General features: G+C 38.3%; 3 protein-coding genes across 19 annotated transcripts in view; 1 reads left to right on the top strand and 2 right to left on the bottom strand.

Moving 5' to 3' along the window:
* The window catches only part of PDE6H (phosphodiesterase 6H), a 179,651-nt gene that overhangs the window by 161,297 nt on the left and 5,608 nt on the right, over positions 1-12,746 (bottom strand). The gene's annotated exons all lie outside the window — the stretch shown is intronic.
* The window catches only part of CB4H12orf60 (chromosome B4 C12orf60 homolog), a 16,344-nt gene continuing 5,626 nt past the window's right edge, over positions 2,029-12,746 (bottom strand). For 11 of the 14 annotated variants that reach the window (XM_045061433.1, XM_045061434.1, XM_019834571.2 and 8 more), the window contains one exon: positions 2,029-2,959. In XM_045061433.1, coding sequence (XP_044917368.1) covers positions 2,201-2,935 — 735 coding nt within the window. In that variant the 5' untranslated portion in view covers positions 2,936-2,959 and the 3' untranslated portion in view covers positions 2,029-2,200. Of the gene's footprint in view, positions 2,960-6,636; positions 6,712-12,746 lie in introns of those variants that run through there. The other 3 variants (XM_045061430.1, XM_045061431.1, XM_045061435.1) reach the window with 2 other exon arrangements.
* The window catches only part of SMCO3 (single-pass membrane protein with coiled-coil domains 3), an 11,062-nt gene continuing 4,384 nt past the window's right edge, over positions 6,069-12,746 (top strand). Inside the window, exon 1 of one of the 3 annotated variants that reach the window (XM_006933536.5) lies at positions 6,069-6,352. The gene's annotated coding sequence lies outside the window, so the exon portion shown is untranslated. The remainder of the gene's footprint in view (positions 6,353-12,746) is intronic. The other 2 variants (XM_006933537.5, XM_019834573.3) reach the window with 2 other exon arrangements.

The following is a 12,746-nucleotide window of genomic DNA, read 5'->3' as shown; positions in this document are numbered from 1 at the left end:
GTCTCCCTCCTCCCATTTATATATGCGTATTTTTGAAGTCAGGATAGAAATGGATCAGCTCAAGAATGTCCTCAAAATAAGACAGCTATTAATGGATACCTATTGCAAACAAACAAGGTTTCAGCGTTGGAGCTGAGAGAAACTGCAGACTCCATGTAATGAACCTCATCCTTTTTGCAAACCCTCTAAACCCTGGAAATGGTCAAAATCCCCATGGCCCTTGCCACAGGACGTTCTGAAGGTCTTATTGTTAGGGAGCAAGGAAGAGATTCCTAACTTAAAATTATAGTGGTGATTCCAATGACAGCCTTGGCTTTGGAGCTGAGCTCCTGACTCAGGTTAGCAAAAGTGCCACTTCAAAGTAGCCATGACTGAGGAGGTGACCTGGGAACCTTGGTGGAAGTGACTGCATCGCAGGCTAAAAAGTACACAAACTGAGTGCCATCTTCCCCCCTCCATCAAATGCCCACCATCTCTTTCCCTTTTAGTTTCTCATGCTGCAGACTTTTTTTAAGTATAAGGAAATATGTTTTCTCTTTAAAGAAGAAAATGGGACTTAAAGCTTTAGATGAGAAAATGTTTACACGAGGAAAAAACTTAGGTATTCTCAGAAAAAAAAATTCCAATAAAGAACTAAAATTACTGGGGCGCCTGGGTGCCTCAGTTGGTTAAGCGTCGGACTTCGGCTCAGGTCATGATCTCGAGGTCCGTGAGTTCGAGCCCTGCGTCGGGCTCTGCACTGACAGCCCAGCGCCTAGAGCCTGTTTCGGATCCTGTGTCTCCCTTGCTCTCTGCCCCTCCCCCGCTCATGCTCTCTCTTGCTCTCAAAAATAAATAAAACATTAAAAAAAATTTTTTAAAGAACGCAAGTTACTAATTGCTTTTCTTATTCTCAATGAAGTTCTTATTAGGTTCATGTAGAATATGGCAATGTTGAAAGCATATGCTTCTTCCCACTGAATGAGCGTCAAAGACTTTCTGGTAGGCAAAGGGACTTGTCTAACTTTTCTTCCCCCATAAAAGCACATCTCAGAAATCCTACAAGTGTTTCAGTCTTCATGAAAGGTTACAGCGACTCCATTTTCAACCTCCAATAGTTCCTAATCACAAAACTTCAGTAGGAAACAGACAAGAATAAATTGTTTGCTCTGGTCTTAGTCAAGTAAGCAAGAAAACAACTACTCTTCCTTCATTGTTCTTATTTACTTCTGGGAGCGCCTGGATGGCTCAGTAGGTTAAGCATCACGATCAGGTCATGATCTTCGGCTGAGAGCATGATCTCATAGTTCATGAGTTCAAGCTCCGTGTCGGGCTCTGTGCTAACAGCTCAGAACCTGGAGCCTGCTTCGGATTCTGTGTCTCCCTCTCTCTCTGTCCCTCCCCCACTTGTGCTCTGTCTCTGTCTCTCTCAAAAATAAAAAATAAACATTAAAAAATCAATCAATCAATCAATCACTTCTGGATAAATCATACCAAAAGTATTTACTGATGGCATCTAAGAGTTAAGGCACTAATGTTCCAGAGATGGGTATATAAGGGACAGAAATGCAGAAGTTTATTTTATACGTGTCCTGTCTCAACAGTAGTTTCTGCCAGATTATCTAATGATAACGTTGACATTTACCTGGATTTCGCACTGCAGTATCTAGAAATAGAATTACTAAGGGTGGGGAGTGCTTGGATGGCTCAGTTGGTTAAGTGTACGACTTCAGCTCAGGTCATGATCTCATGGTGCATGTGTTTGAACCCCACGTCAGGCTCTGTGCTGACAGCTCAGAGCCTGGAGCCTGCTTCTGATTCTGTATCTCCCTCTCTCTCTGTCCCTTCCCCTGCTCACATTCTGTCTCTCTCGGTCTCTCAAAGGTAAATAAATGTTAAAAAAAAAATTACTAAGGGTGGAAATTAGTTTGGGGTTATTTTAACTGTTTTAAGATGACAGGTAACGTTTAGAAACATCCTCAAACGTAATACATTACCTTGATTTTCTGAACAAAATGTTATCTTTAGTAACTGCCACTTCAAGCAGGCTTTCTTTGATTATTTTTATTTGAATAAAGCAAAATTCAAGGTAAATGGTCTGTTGGGTGACTACTCTTTGCACTTATGTCTCAACATAACACATTTCTAGCATGAAAGGTCTTAGAACATACTCCAAAATTTCACAGGACTCAAACTGATTCTCTGACAGAAATGAGCACTCCTACTGGTCATTGGTCTTCTTAGGCACAGGCGTCTTGGTTTCCATAGTGCTTATGACTTTTTGGAGGACCTCTAAGATTGGTAGCAAAGCTTTGACAATTTGCTCCAGCTGATCTGCAGTGGACTTGATGGTATTCTTGGTTTGCTCAGTTTTCGGCGCACCCTGCAACTTCTTCAAGGTGTCTATTGTACTGCTTTGGGGTGGCCCTGGGCTTGTGCTTTTCTCAGATGTGGTGGCATCTGATTGCTCTTTGGTGTCTTTTCTATAGAGGTCACTTAACCGAAGATTCATGATGGGATATTTCATCAAGGATGAGACGGAAGATTCTAAACTCCCCAGGATGTTACTACTATTCAGCACAGAGACAATGATTGGTGTGTGGACATTTTTGAACATTTCTTTAGCTGACTGATGCAACTCCTTTACATTGGTGTTCTTCTCAACTATGGAACAAACAGCTGTTGCAATCTGGGAACATAAAGGTTCCTTTTGCATTTGGTCATACTTTGCCTCCAGTACAGATTGCATCTCCTTTAAAATTTTGAACATTTGTTCAAAGACATCCTTAATATTATCATCTTCTTTCACAGTCATGTGGTTGATCTGAGTATTCATACTGCAGTTAAACAATTCAATAAGTATGTTAGTGAAGGAAGCAAGATCTTGCATATGAAAGAAGAACTTTTGGGCAGCTTGAACCAGCCTGTCTCTATCTTTTTCTGATTCTGAAGACATGTCTCCAACAAAAATGTTTCAGCACTGCAAAACAAAGTAGTAATCCGAATCAAAACTAAAATTATATTTGTCTACCATAGGGAGACTGAAAGTATAATCTAAATGTGGAGGTAACTCCTGTCAAGGGTAGGAAAGCTACCCAAGCTATAAAGCAGAAATGATCCTGTGTTTTAATTAAAAAAAACAGCAAAAATAATTAAAATATATATTTTCTATATAAATATATATTTTCTATATATAAATATATAAAGTAGGGGTGCTTCAATGAACTTAAGTCTCATATTGAATATTGTGTGCTAGATCCACAATTAGATGTGCTGATATATGGAGTAGCATTATTCTCAGAGATTATCCTCAATAACTATCCAATCTAGTGGAGAAGATGGTATAAGTCTTACAAATTACATAGAGGGGCTCTGCTTCCAGTTAAGATAGAGCAAGCACACTCCATCCAATCTTTTCCCATTGAGTACAACTAAAAATCCTGGACAGAATATATAAAGTAACTATCAGATAGCTGTGAGAGGTGGATAATAGCAGACCAAGAAGGTAGAGTGCTACACTCCAAAGATCAAGGCCATCTGATGCAAACTCCATCAGAGTCTCTCTTGCCTCAGAATGTTTCTGTACCTTCACTGCAATTCCTCCTCTTCCGCTTCAGAGAGGAGTGTTGATGTCTCTAAACAACGTTCACAAGTAGAATTCCAGAGGAGATACAAAAAGACAGGATTGTGAACACTGGCCCCGGAGTCACAAACCAGCAATCCACAGGTAAAGCCCAACCAGCAGATGTGGTTTGTTTGACCCACCATAAAGTAGTTTCAAAATGCATATCAACTGCTAAATTCAAAAACTGAAAGATAGAAATCTGGATTGCTATTGATGATTGAAAAAAAAATGAGATTAACTGGCAGCACTAAGCCCATGTTATAAGTCAGAAAAATCGTCTGGAGCTACAGCTGTCCTTTTTAAAGTAGACAGTTACCCTCTACACCCTACTGTCTTACACTAAGTGTTTCAGCTAATATGTTTTTTCCAGTTACTGTAGGCACTGGAGTTACATTATTGGCTATACCCACTAATGCACTTTATACGAAGTAACCTTCCTGAAATCCAAACCTCCTCATATTATCTCATAATAAAAAACCTTCAATAATTCAGTATTGCCTAGAGAATAAAATACAGTTTCCCGGAATGGCATTTAAGGTCATCTACAAACTGTTTTCAATTTTTCACTACTTGCCTTCCCTTCACTGTTCTCATATAGATCCTGTGCCACCAGCCTAGTGGATTAATTTTGTTCCCTGGAAATGCTCTACAATACTTTGTTAGCTCCTTTGTTCACAGTACTCCCTCCACCTGCTTTATCTCTTCCCACTCCTTCCCCCTCCACACCTATTGAAATTGTACTTATCCATCCATACTTACTTTTTTTTTTTTAATTTTTTTTCAACGTTTATTTATTTTTGGGACAGAGAGAGACAGAGCATAAATGGGGGAGGCGCAGAGAGAGAGGGAGACACAGAATCGGAAGCAGGCTCCAGGCTCTGAGCCATCAGCCCAGAGCCTGACGCGGGGCTCGAACTCACGGACCGCGAGATCGTGACCTGGCTGAAGTCGGATGCTTAACCGACTGCGCCACCCAGGCGCCCCATCCATACTTACTTTCAATACACTGTCTACACATCTTTCTTCTCTTTTTTCCCCCCATGCCTGTACATGGTAAGCCCTAGGATATGTCAAGTGCAAAATGACCCACTGGGACAAAAGTAAAATAACACCCCACTTAATCCTTCTTTAAAACTATAGAGCAGCATCTTTACATTTTACACATTTTCTAGTTGGATTTGGTTCTATATCCTCTACCCATTCAATAGCAACAGAAATTAGTGTTGTTAATATAATAATTAACAATAATTAACAATTATAATTAATTGTTAATTAACAATTAATAATTAACAATAATTAGTGTTGTTAATATAATTAGTGTTGTTAATATAATATAATATAATATAATATAATATAATATAATATAATAAGAACAGCTACCATTTAATAAGTTTTTGCCATATTATACATGCATTATCTCACTCAATACATAATGACAACCCATAAATTACAAACTAATACTCAAATCACACTGATGAGAAAAAATTAGATTAAGTAACTTTCCCAGGGCTACATAGCTAGGAAGTGATACTTGGGGTACACAAAATCAGGACGGTCCAATTCTAAGCCTGTGTTTTTTCCATTAAGTTATATGGGGACTGACTGATTTTCCTGCGTCTGAGGTGTCCCTGCCGGCTGTAGAGGAACCAGTGGGTATTAGGGCAGAATCTAGATGAAGAAGCATAGAAGACTCTGATCAAAGCATTTTTTTTTTTTTAATGAGAGAGAGAGAGAGAGCACACACATGAGTGGGGGAGGGGCATAGGGAGAGGGAAAGAGAGAATCTTAGGCAGACTCCACACTCAGCTCAGAGCCCCGTGCAGAGCTCAATCTCTTGTCACCATGAGATCATGACCTGAGCTGAAATCAATAGTCAGACACTGGGGTGCATGGGTAGCTCAGTCGGTTAAGCGCCTGACTTCAGGTCATGATCTCACCACTCGTGAGTTCAAGCCCTGTGTAAGGCTCTGTGCTGACAGCTCAGAGCCTGCACAGAGCCTGAAGCCTACTTCAGATTCTGTCTCTGTCTCTTTCTGCCCCACTCACACTCCATCTGTCTGTCTGTCTGTCTCTCTCTCAAATATAAACAAACATTTTTTTAAAGTCAGATGCTTAATGGCCTGAGTTACCCAGACACCCCATGATCTAAGCTTTAAGGGAAAGGAGTCAGGTTGGTCTTTCGGGCTTTTCTGTTGTCAAGACATTCACCAACGCAATGAGAGACAGTGATAAAGAGCAGAACTTCTACACACAAATCACATTTGGCTGCAGGTATCTGGATTTACATCTCTTGAGAACCCAAAGCCACCAGCAACAGATGGAAATATAAATGCAACAGAAGCTAAAGGAAACTTGATGTCTGGAATAGCAGACAGGACAGAATCCCAGAATCTGAGAGCTGCGATCAGAGTCATCTTCTCTGCTGAATGAAATTAGTTCAGTTGTACAGCCCTTCAACAATGAAGTCCATTCAAGAACAGAAAATTAAATGGCTCACTACTTTACTAGTCTTTCTAATTATGTTACTTAACATACACTGACTTTATATTACACAGGAAATAGAAGAATTCTGAGAACAAAGAATGCAGAAATTGTCTATAAACCAGACAGGCAGAGGGACCCAGCAGAGACTAGCAAAGGCTATAAGTCATCACATTCCACGGAAACATCCGGATGAAACCAGATGAAAAAGCCCTTCAGCAATACTCCTAAACAAGCTGGGGCTACTGAACTCAGGAACACAGCAAGGTAAGCAATATGGATATTTCTACTAGTATTGATATGATATTCTGTTTCTCCGGATTAAAGGGTTCCTTAAACAACATGTCAGTCTTGAATCCTAGCCATAAATATAATATAGTCACAAAACAACTTTGTTTTAAGAGGATCTGATGTCAGCTTCCTTGTGATTATTTCTCTGAAGACACCAGATTAAAAAAAAAAAAAAAGTAACAGCTCATAGGACTGATTAAATCAGAGGGGAAGATAAAGCAGTAAAGACATCACTATTAGGATTAAAGAAGAAATGATACCTATGTGAATGTGTACTGTTTACATGGACTGTAACATTTCCTCTTGTCTTTAACACCAATATAAGCACTGAGAATCTGTAAAAGAAGAAACGTATAATCTACTACTACTTAATTTATACTGCTTCTGCTCCTTCATGTTACATTTAAATATCATTAGCATTTGCTGTGTATCTCCAAATTGACTGTCATCTTCTTGAGGGCAAGAAACATTGTCTACTAATTTTTTTAATTCCTTAAGGCACATAAGTAGAAGATTCTCACCTGAGCATTTGATAAGTCCTTGATACTCCTCTCCCTAGTCAGAAATATTTTTTAGAAGAACTCACATGGGAAACAGTGTCATGACACCATGATCAGCTTCTTATTTTTGTTGTTGTTGTTGTTTTTAATGTTTGTTTATCTTTGAGAGAGAGACAGAGCATGAGCCGGGGAGGGGCAGAGAGTAAGACACAGAATCTGAAGCAGGCTCCAGGCTCTGAGCGGTCAGCACAGAGCCCGATGCAGGGCTTGAACTCATGAACTGTGAGATCATGACCTAAGCCAAAGTTGTACTCTTAACCAACTGAGACACCCAAGCACCCCTGATTTTGTTTTTTCAGTTAAAGGCCATGGTTTTGATTTATAGAAGGAGGCCCAGAACGAGTTAATAGCTGTTATTTTCTCCTGAAAAGCTTCGGGCTTCACCTATACCCTCTTCCCATGTTCCCAAATAAGTGAAACTTGTATGATCGCCGGACCCAAAATGGATAGTGAGGAAAAGTAACAGCCTAGAGAAATGTAAAACCTCAGAGAGCACAAATGACTAAACATTAGAGGCTGAGAAGTTATCTTTTTCTTTAATTGTTATTGTGGAAAAAGTTCAAACATACACAGAAGTGGAGATAATAAAAAAATAAACTCCCATTTACCCATAATGTAGCTTCAAAAATTATCAAAACAAGGTTGATTTTATATCCTCTGTAACCCTACTCCACTCTCCCTTCCAGATTATTTTGAAGCAAATCTCAGAGATCAAGCATATCGTTTTATCATTAACATATTCACTATGTATTTCTACAAAAGCAAAAACTTTTTGAAATTTAACTGCATGCTCCCCAAATTAACAATGTTTAACAGAACCATCTTTGACTTTGAAACATACACAGTGTCCTGCTGTAAAAATTTATTTTTGATGGTAGTGTAAAAGTTTTTGGAGTGCAATTGGCAATACTTATCAAAAGCAATAAAAACTTTATTTCCCATGGATTATAGAATTTTCTGGAAATTATCCTGAGGAAATAATCCAGATAATTGAAAAGGGGAAAAAAACCTGTGTATTAAAATGTCCATTAGAATATTATGATGGGGGGGGTGCCTGGGTGGCTCAGTCGGTTAAGCATCCGACTTCGGCTCAGGTCATGATCTCACGGTCCGTGAGTTCAAGCCCCACATTGGGCTCTGTGCTGACAGCTCAGAGCCTGAAGCCTGCTTCAGATTCTGTGTCTCCCTCTCTCTCTGCTCCTCCCCTGTTCATGTTGTCTCTCTCTGTCTCAAAAATAAATAAACATTAAAAAAAAATGTTAAAGAATATTATGATAGGGAAACAATTGGATATTTATTAAATTATGATAGATATCTTATGGAATATTTTATATAATGATTATAAAACTAGAAATAAAGGAAAGTGTTGAGGTAAATTAATATAAGATGACAATTTTACTTACACTGTTATTGCAACTTTGTAAACTACTTGCACCTTTAAACAAACTTTAGAAAGGAATAACCAAAAAAAAAAAAAATTAAGATAGGTTAATGGGTGTTTTTCTCCTATTTTAAAGTGCTTATATATCAGTGCTATTGACTTTATATTTTAAAATACTTTTTTATCAAATCTTTTAATTTCTTCATATTATAATTCTACCATCTGTCAAAACACATATCACATGTGTTTCTCCATGAAGCTTCCTCTGAACACCTCAATATAATTTCCCTCTTTAAATTTCTGTGACACTTGACATTTAACTACTATTATTCACAAAAGTATCCTGAGAATTTTTTATTTGAACATGTGATAATCAATACATTTTCACTTTGTAAGGTGGTTCCTTCCCTGAAAAAAACTAAAACAATTGTATAGTATCACTAAATAAATCTTAACTTTTAGATACAATCAATATATTTCTACCATTTATACGCTCTTCTGTCTTGAATGTTGACTTCTCATTTCAACAAAATTGACAAGGTTAATTTCAGTAAGAATCCACTGAAGCTAGTCTTTGTTCACATTCCAATTTCCCAAGACAAAAATACCTGCGATTTCCAAACTTCCTTTTAGCAACAGAACTCTGTCATCAAATAAAATTTTATGCACCCACAGTCCATATACAGCAACAAGAAATCATAGCTGCTTCAGCAAAGGCTCTGGAAAAACAGGCATGCCAGAGACCACGAGCTCCGCCTGCTGGCCAGCAATTCTCTATCAGGCTGCCCCAGAATCTTTGGAACCTATTTCATGAACCACAGCAATAAAATAACTCAAACAACAGTACAAACTCTGCTGTTAAGAAGTGGATGCTAATTGCATAAAGTGAATTCTTTTCATTGACAGGGAGCACTATCATGTGATAACAAATAATGTAAAACTCACATTTACCACACAAAAGGTGCAGGTAATAAGTAAGAATTGGATGAAGTGTATACCACTTAGCTACCTGTAGGTGCCAATCTTTAAATGTCTTTTATAAAATGACTTTGAAATGATTTTTGAAAGATTGAATTTTAAAGTCAATGTTTAAAAGGTCATCCCTGGGGCGCCCGGGTGGCTAAGACGGTTGAGTGTCCCACTTTGGCTCAGGTCATCATCTCACGCATGATTCGTGAGTTTGAGCCCCACATCGGGCTCTGTGCTGCCAGTGCAGAGGCGTTTCAGATCTTCTGTCTTGCTCTCTTCTCTGTCTCTCCCCCACTTGCGTGCTCTCTCTCCATCTCAAAAATAAACGTTAAGGGGCGCCTGGGTGGCGCAGTCAGTTAAGCGTCCGACTTCAGCCAGGTCACGATCTCGCGGTCCGTGAGTTCGAGCCCCGCGTCGGGCTCTGGGCTGATGGCTCGGAGCCTGGAGCCTGTTTCCGATGCTGTGTCTCCCTCTCTCTCTGCCCCTCCCCCGTTCATGCTCTGTCTCTCTCTGTCCCAAAAATAAATAAATGTTGAAAAAAAAATAAATAAAAAATAAAATAAACGTTAAAAAAAAAACCTAAAAAAAAAAAACTAAAAATAAATAAATAAATAAATAAATAAATAAATAAATAAATAAATGGTTATCCCTGAAATTGTAATAAAGATAGGAAGAAGTATACGACCCAGAACTCTTCTTAGGTAAGTGAAGTGTATTGTTGGTAAGACATCACTTGAGGCATGCCCAAGTAACACTATGATCTTCAAGAAGGGTGGCTCCGAGGCACCCGGATGGCTCTGTCGATTAAGTGTCTGACTTCATCTCAGGTCATGATCTCATGGTCTGTGAGTTCGAGCCCTGCATCAGGCTCTGTGCTGACAGCTCAGAGCCTGGAGCCTGCTTCAGATTCTGTGTCTCCCTCTCTCTCTCTGACCCTCCCCCGGTCTCGCTCTGTCTCTCTCAAAAATAAATAAAGATTTAAAAAAGAAGAAGAAGAAGAGTGGCTCCAACTAATTGCAAGGCTTTTGTTTTGCTGAGTGAAGTAAGCAATTTGAGAGTCGAAGCTAAATTGTCATGGGCAATAGTAGAAATGCTGCATATTGTCAGCTGTTTTTCCATGTGGTTTGCAACCTCTCCTCTAAATATCAAACACTTATTTAAGAGTAACAGCTTTAAAGTGTACAAATTGTTAACCTTCCCTAGATGACTGAATATTTCCATATGGCCCCAGTGTTAATATATATTAACCTGTGGGTTGTTCAAAATTTGAATGTGATAAAGAAGATGTGGTTTATATACACAATGGAATACTACTTGGCAGTGAGAAACAATGAAATCCTGCCATTGGCAGCCATGTGGATGGAACTGGAAGGTATTACGCTAAGTGAAATAAGTCAGTCAGAGAAAGACAGATATATGTTTTCACTCATATGTGGAACTTGAGAAACTTAACAGAAGACCATGGGGGAAGGGAAGGGGAAAAAATAGTTTCAAACAGAGAGGGAGGCAAACCATAGGAGACTCTTAGATACAGAGAACAAACTGAGGGTCGATGGGGGGGTGAGGGGAGGGGAAAATGGTGATGGGCATTGAGGAGGGCACTTGTTGGGATGAGCACTGGTTGCATGTAAGTGATGAATCATGGGAACCTACTCCTGAAATAAGAGCACACTGTATGTTAGCTAACTTGACAATAAATATTTAGAATAGAATAGAAATTTAAAAAAATATAATAAATAATTTGTAGAAACTGGTAAAAAAAATTAAAATAAAATAAAATTTGAATGTGCACAAGTCAAGCACCAAGCCTATAATTTCAAATGACACATTACTTTCAACTCCACGTGTACTTTTAAATGTCTTAACTACCTAACTAGATTGGAAATGCCATAAAAGCAGGGACCATGGGGCGCCTGGGTGGCGCAGTCGGTTGAGCGTCCGACTTCAGCCAGGTCACGATCTCGCGGTCCGTGAGTTCGAGCCCCGCGTCAGGCTCTGGGCTGATGGCTCGGAGCCTGGAGCCTGTTTCTGATTCTGTGTCTCCCTCTCTCTCTGCCCCTCCCCCATTCATGCTCTGTCTCTCTCTGTCGCAAAAATAAATAAACGTTGAAAAAAAAATTTTTTTTAAATAAAAATAAAAAATAAAAAAAAAAAGCAGGGACCATGTACTTTTTCATTTTTGTGTGCTTTATAGAGCCTAGCATGCTTTCTTAGACATAGTAAGGTACTAGTCCATTAGATAAATTGTTACTGAATTATTAAACTGCTTCCTTCACCAGCTTCAAATTTCACGTGTCCAAAAATAATTCATTAGTTTCACCTTAAAACCCTACCTCTCCTCCACCTAATTCTCTAGTGTTTACCTCACTGTTGGGATAAAAATAATCTTGAACTTATTCAGTACCAGAGGAAACTTTTCAACACCCTTCCCCAAGAGAAAAGGAGCTAGAAAGGTAAGCCCAACTCAGAAAAAATAAAAGTCATTTTTGATTAGATTTGAAAAACAATTCTGAGCAAGTCATGGTGTCTCTTATTCAAAATTGTTACTGGCACAAAATTATAGCTTGATATCTGGAAACTGGGAAGAAGGGTATAAAAGTGCAGGTGTAACGCCTTGGGTATATAAAAGAAAGAAAATATAATTGAAATACTGTCTTTCAGGTTAAGATTTAAGTTTTTTCATCAATTAATTAGCTACTATTCTTTTACTGTCCTGTTTAAAGTTGTTTGCTCATTTAGCTATTAGATTACTACTGTTTTTCTTATTTATTACAACACTCTTTGAAAATTCACACTTCGTTTTTCTTGCACGTTTCCCAGTTTTCTTTTAGTTCTTTTTACATGGTCATCCTTGTTAATCAAATTTTTGTGTAACTTTTTACTTTGGCTTTAAGTGTATAAAGTCCTCCTCCATATAAACATCTGAAAATTATCCATTTTCTTCTAGCTACTTTATAATTTTTTACATATATTACATTAACTTTTTAAAATTAATTTTTAACCCCCCAAACTAGTCTATTATGCCAGGAACATTCACAGAATAATAATTTCAATTACTATCAACCTGAGATTCTGTTTATTATTTATCAAATATATAAAAGGATCTGTTTTCAGAACTGTTTTGTTCTAGGAGTTCATCTATTCTTATACCCGTACAATACTGATTGTTTTCATAATGTTTTAATACTGAGGGAGGAAAAATTCCCATCATTACTTTTCCTGGAAAAATAGGAAACCTCACCTATTTAGTTTTGTTTAAACCCTTGGGAGAAAAGAAAGAGAAAATGGAGTCCTCTGTATCTGTGTGGGATCTGGTACATATTCTCCTCAGGTAAACAACATCCTGATTAATTGTTACTTTATGATTCATTCATCAAGTTGTGCTAACACAGTGAATTAACTGGGAAGAAACTGACCACTTGGAAGTATTCACCCTCCCACCCAGAAGGCAGACTCATCT

The sequence above is a fragment of the Felis catus genome, chromosome B4 (assembly GCF_018350175.1).
Source record: "Felis catus isolate Fca126 chromosome B4, F.catus_Fca126_mat1.0, whole genome shotgun sequence".
NCBI lineage: Eukaryota > Metazoa > Chordata > Mammalia > Carnivora > Felidae > Felis > Felis catus.
Note: the sequence above shows the minus strand (reverse complement) of the source record. Positions and strands in the feature narration are given on the sequence as shown.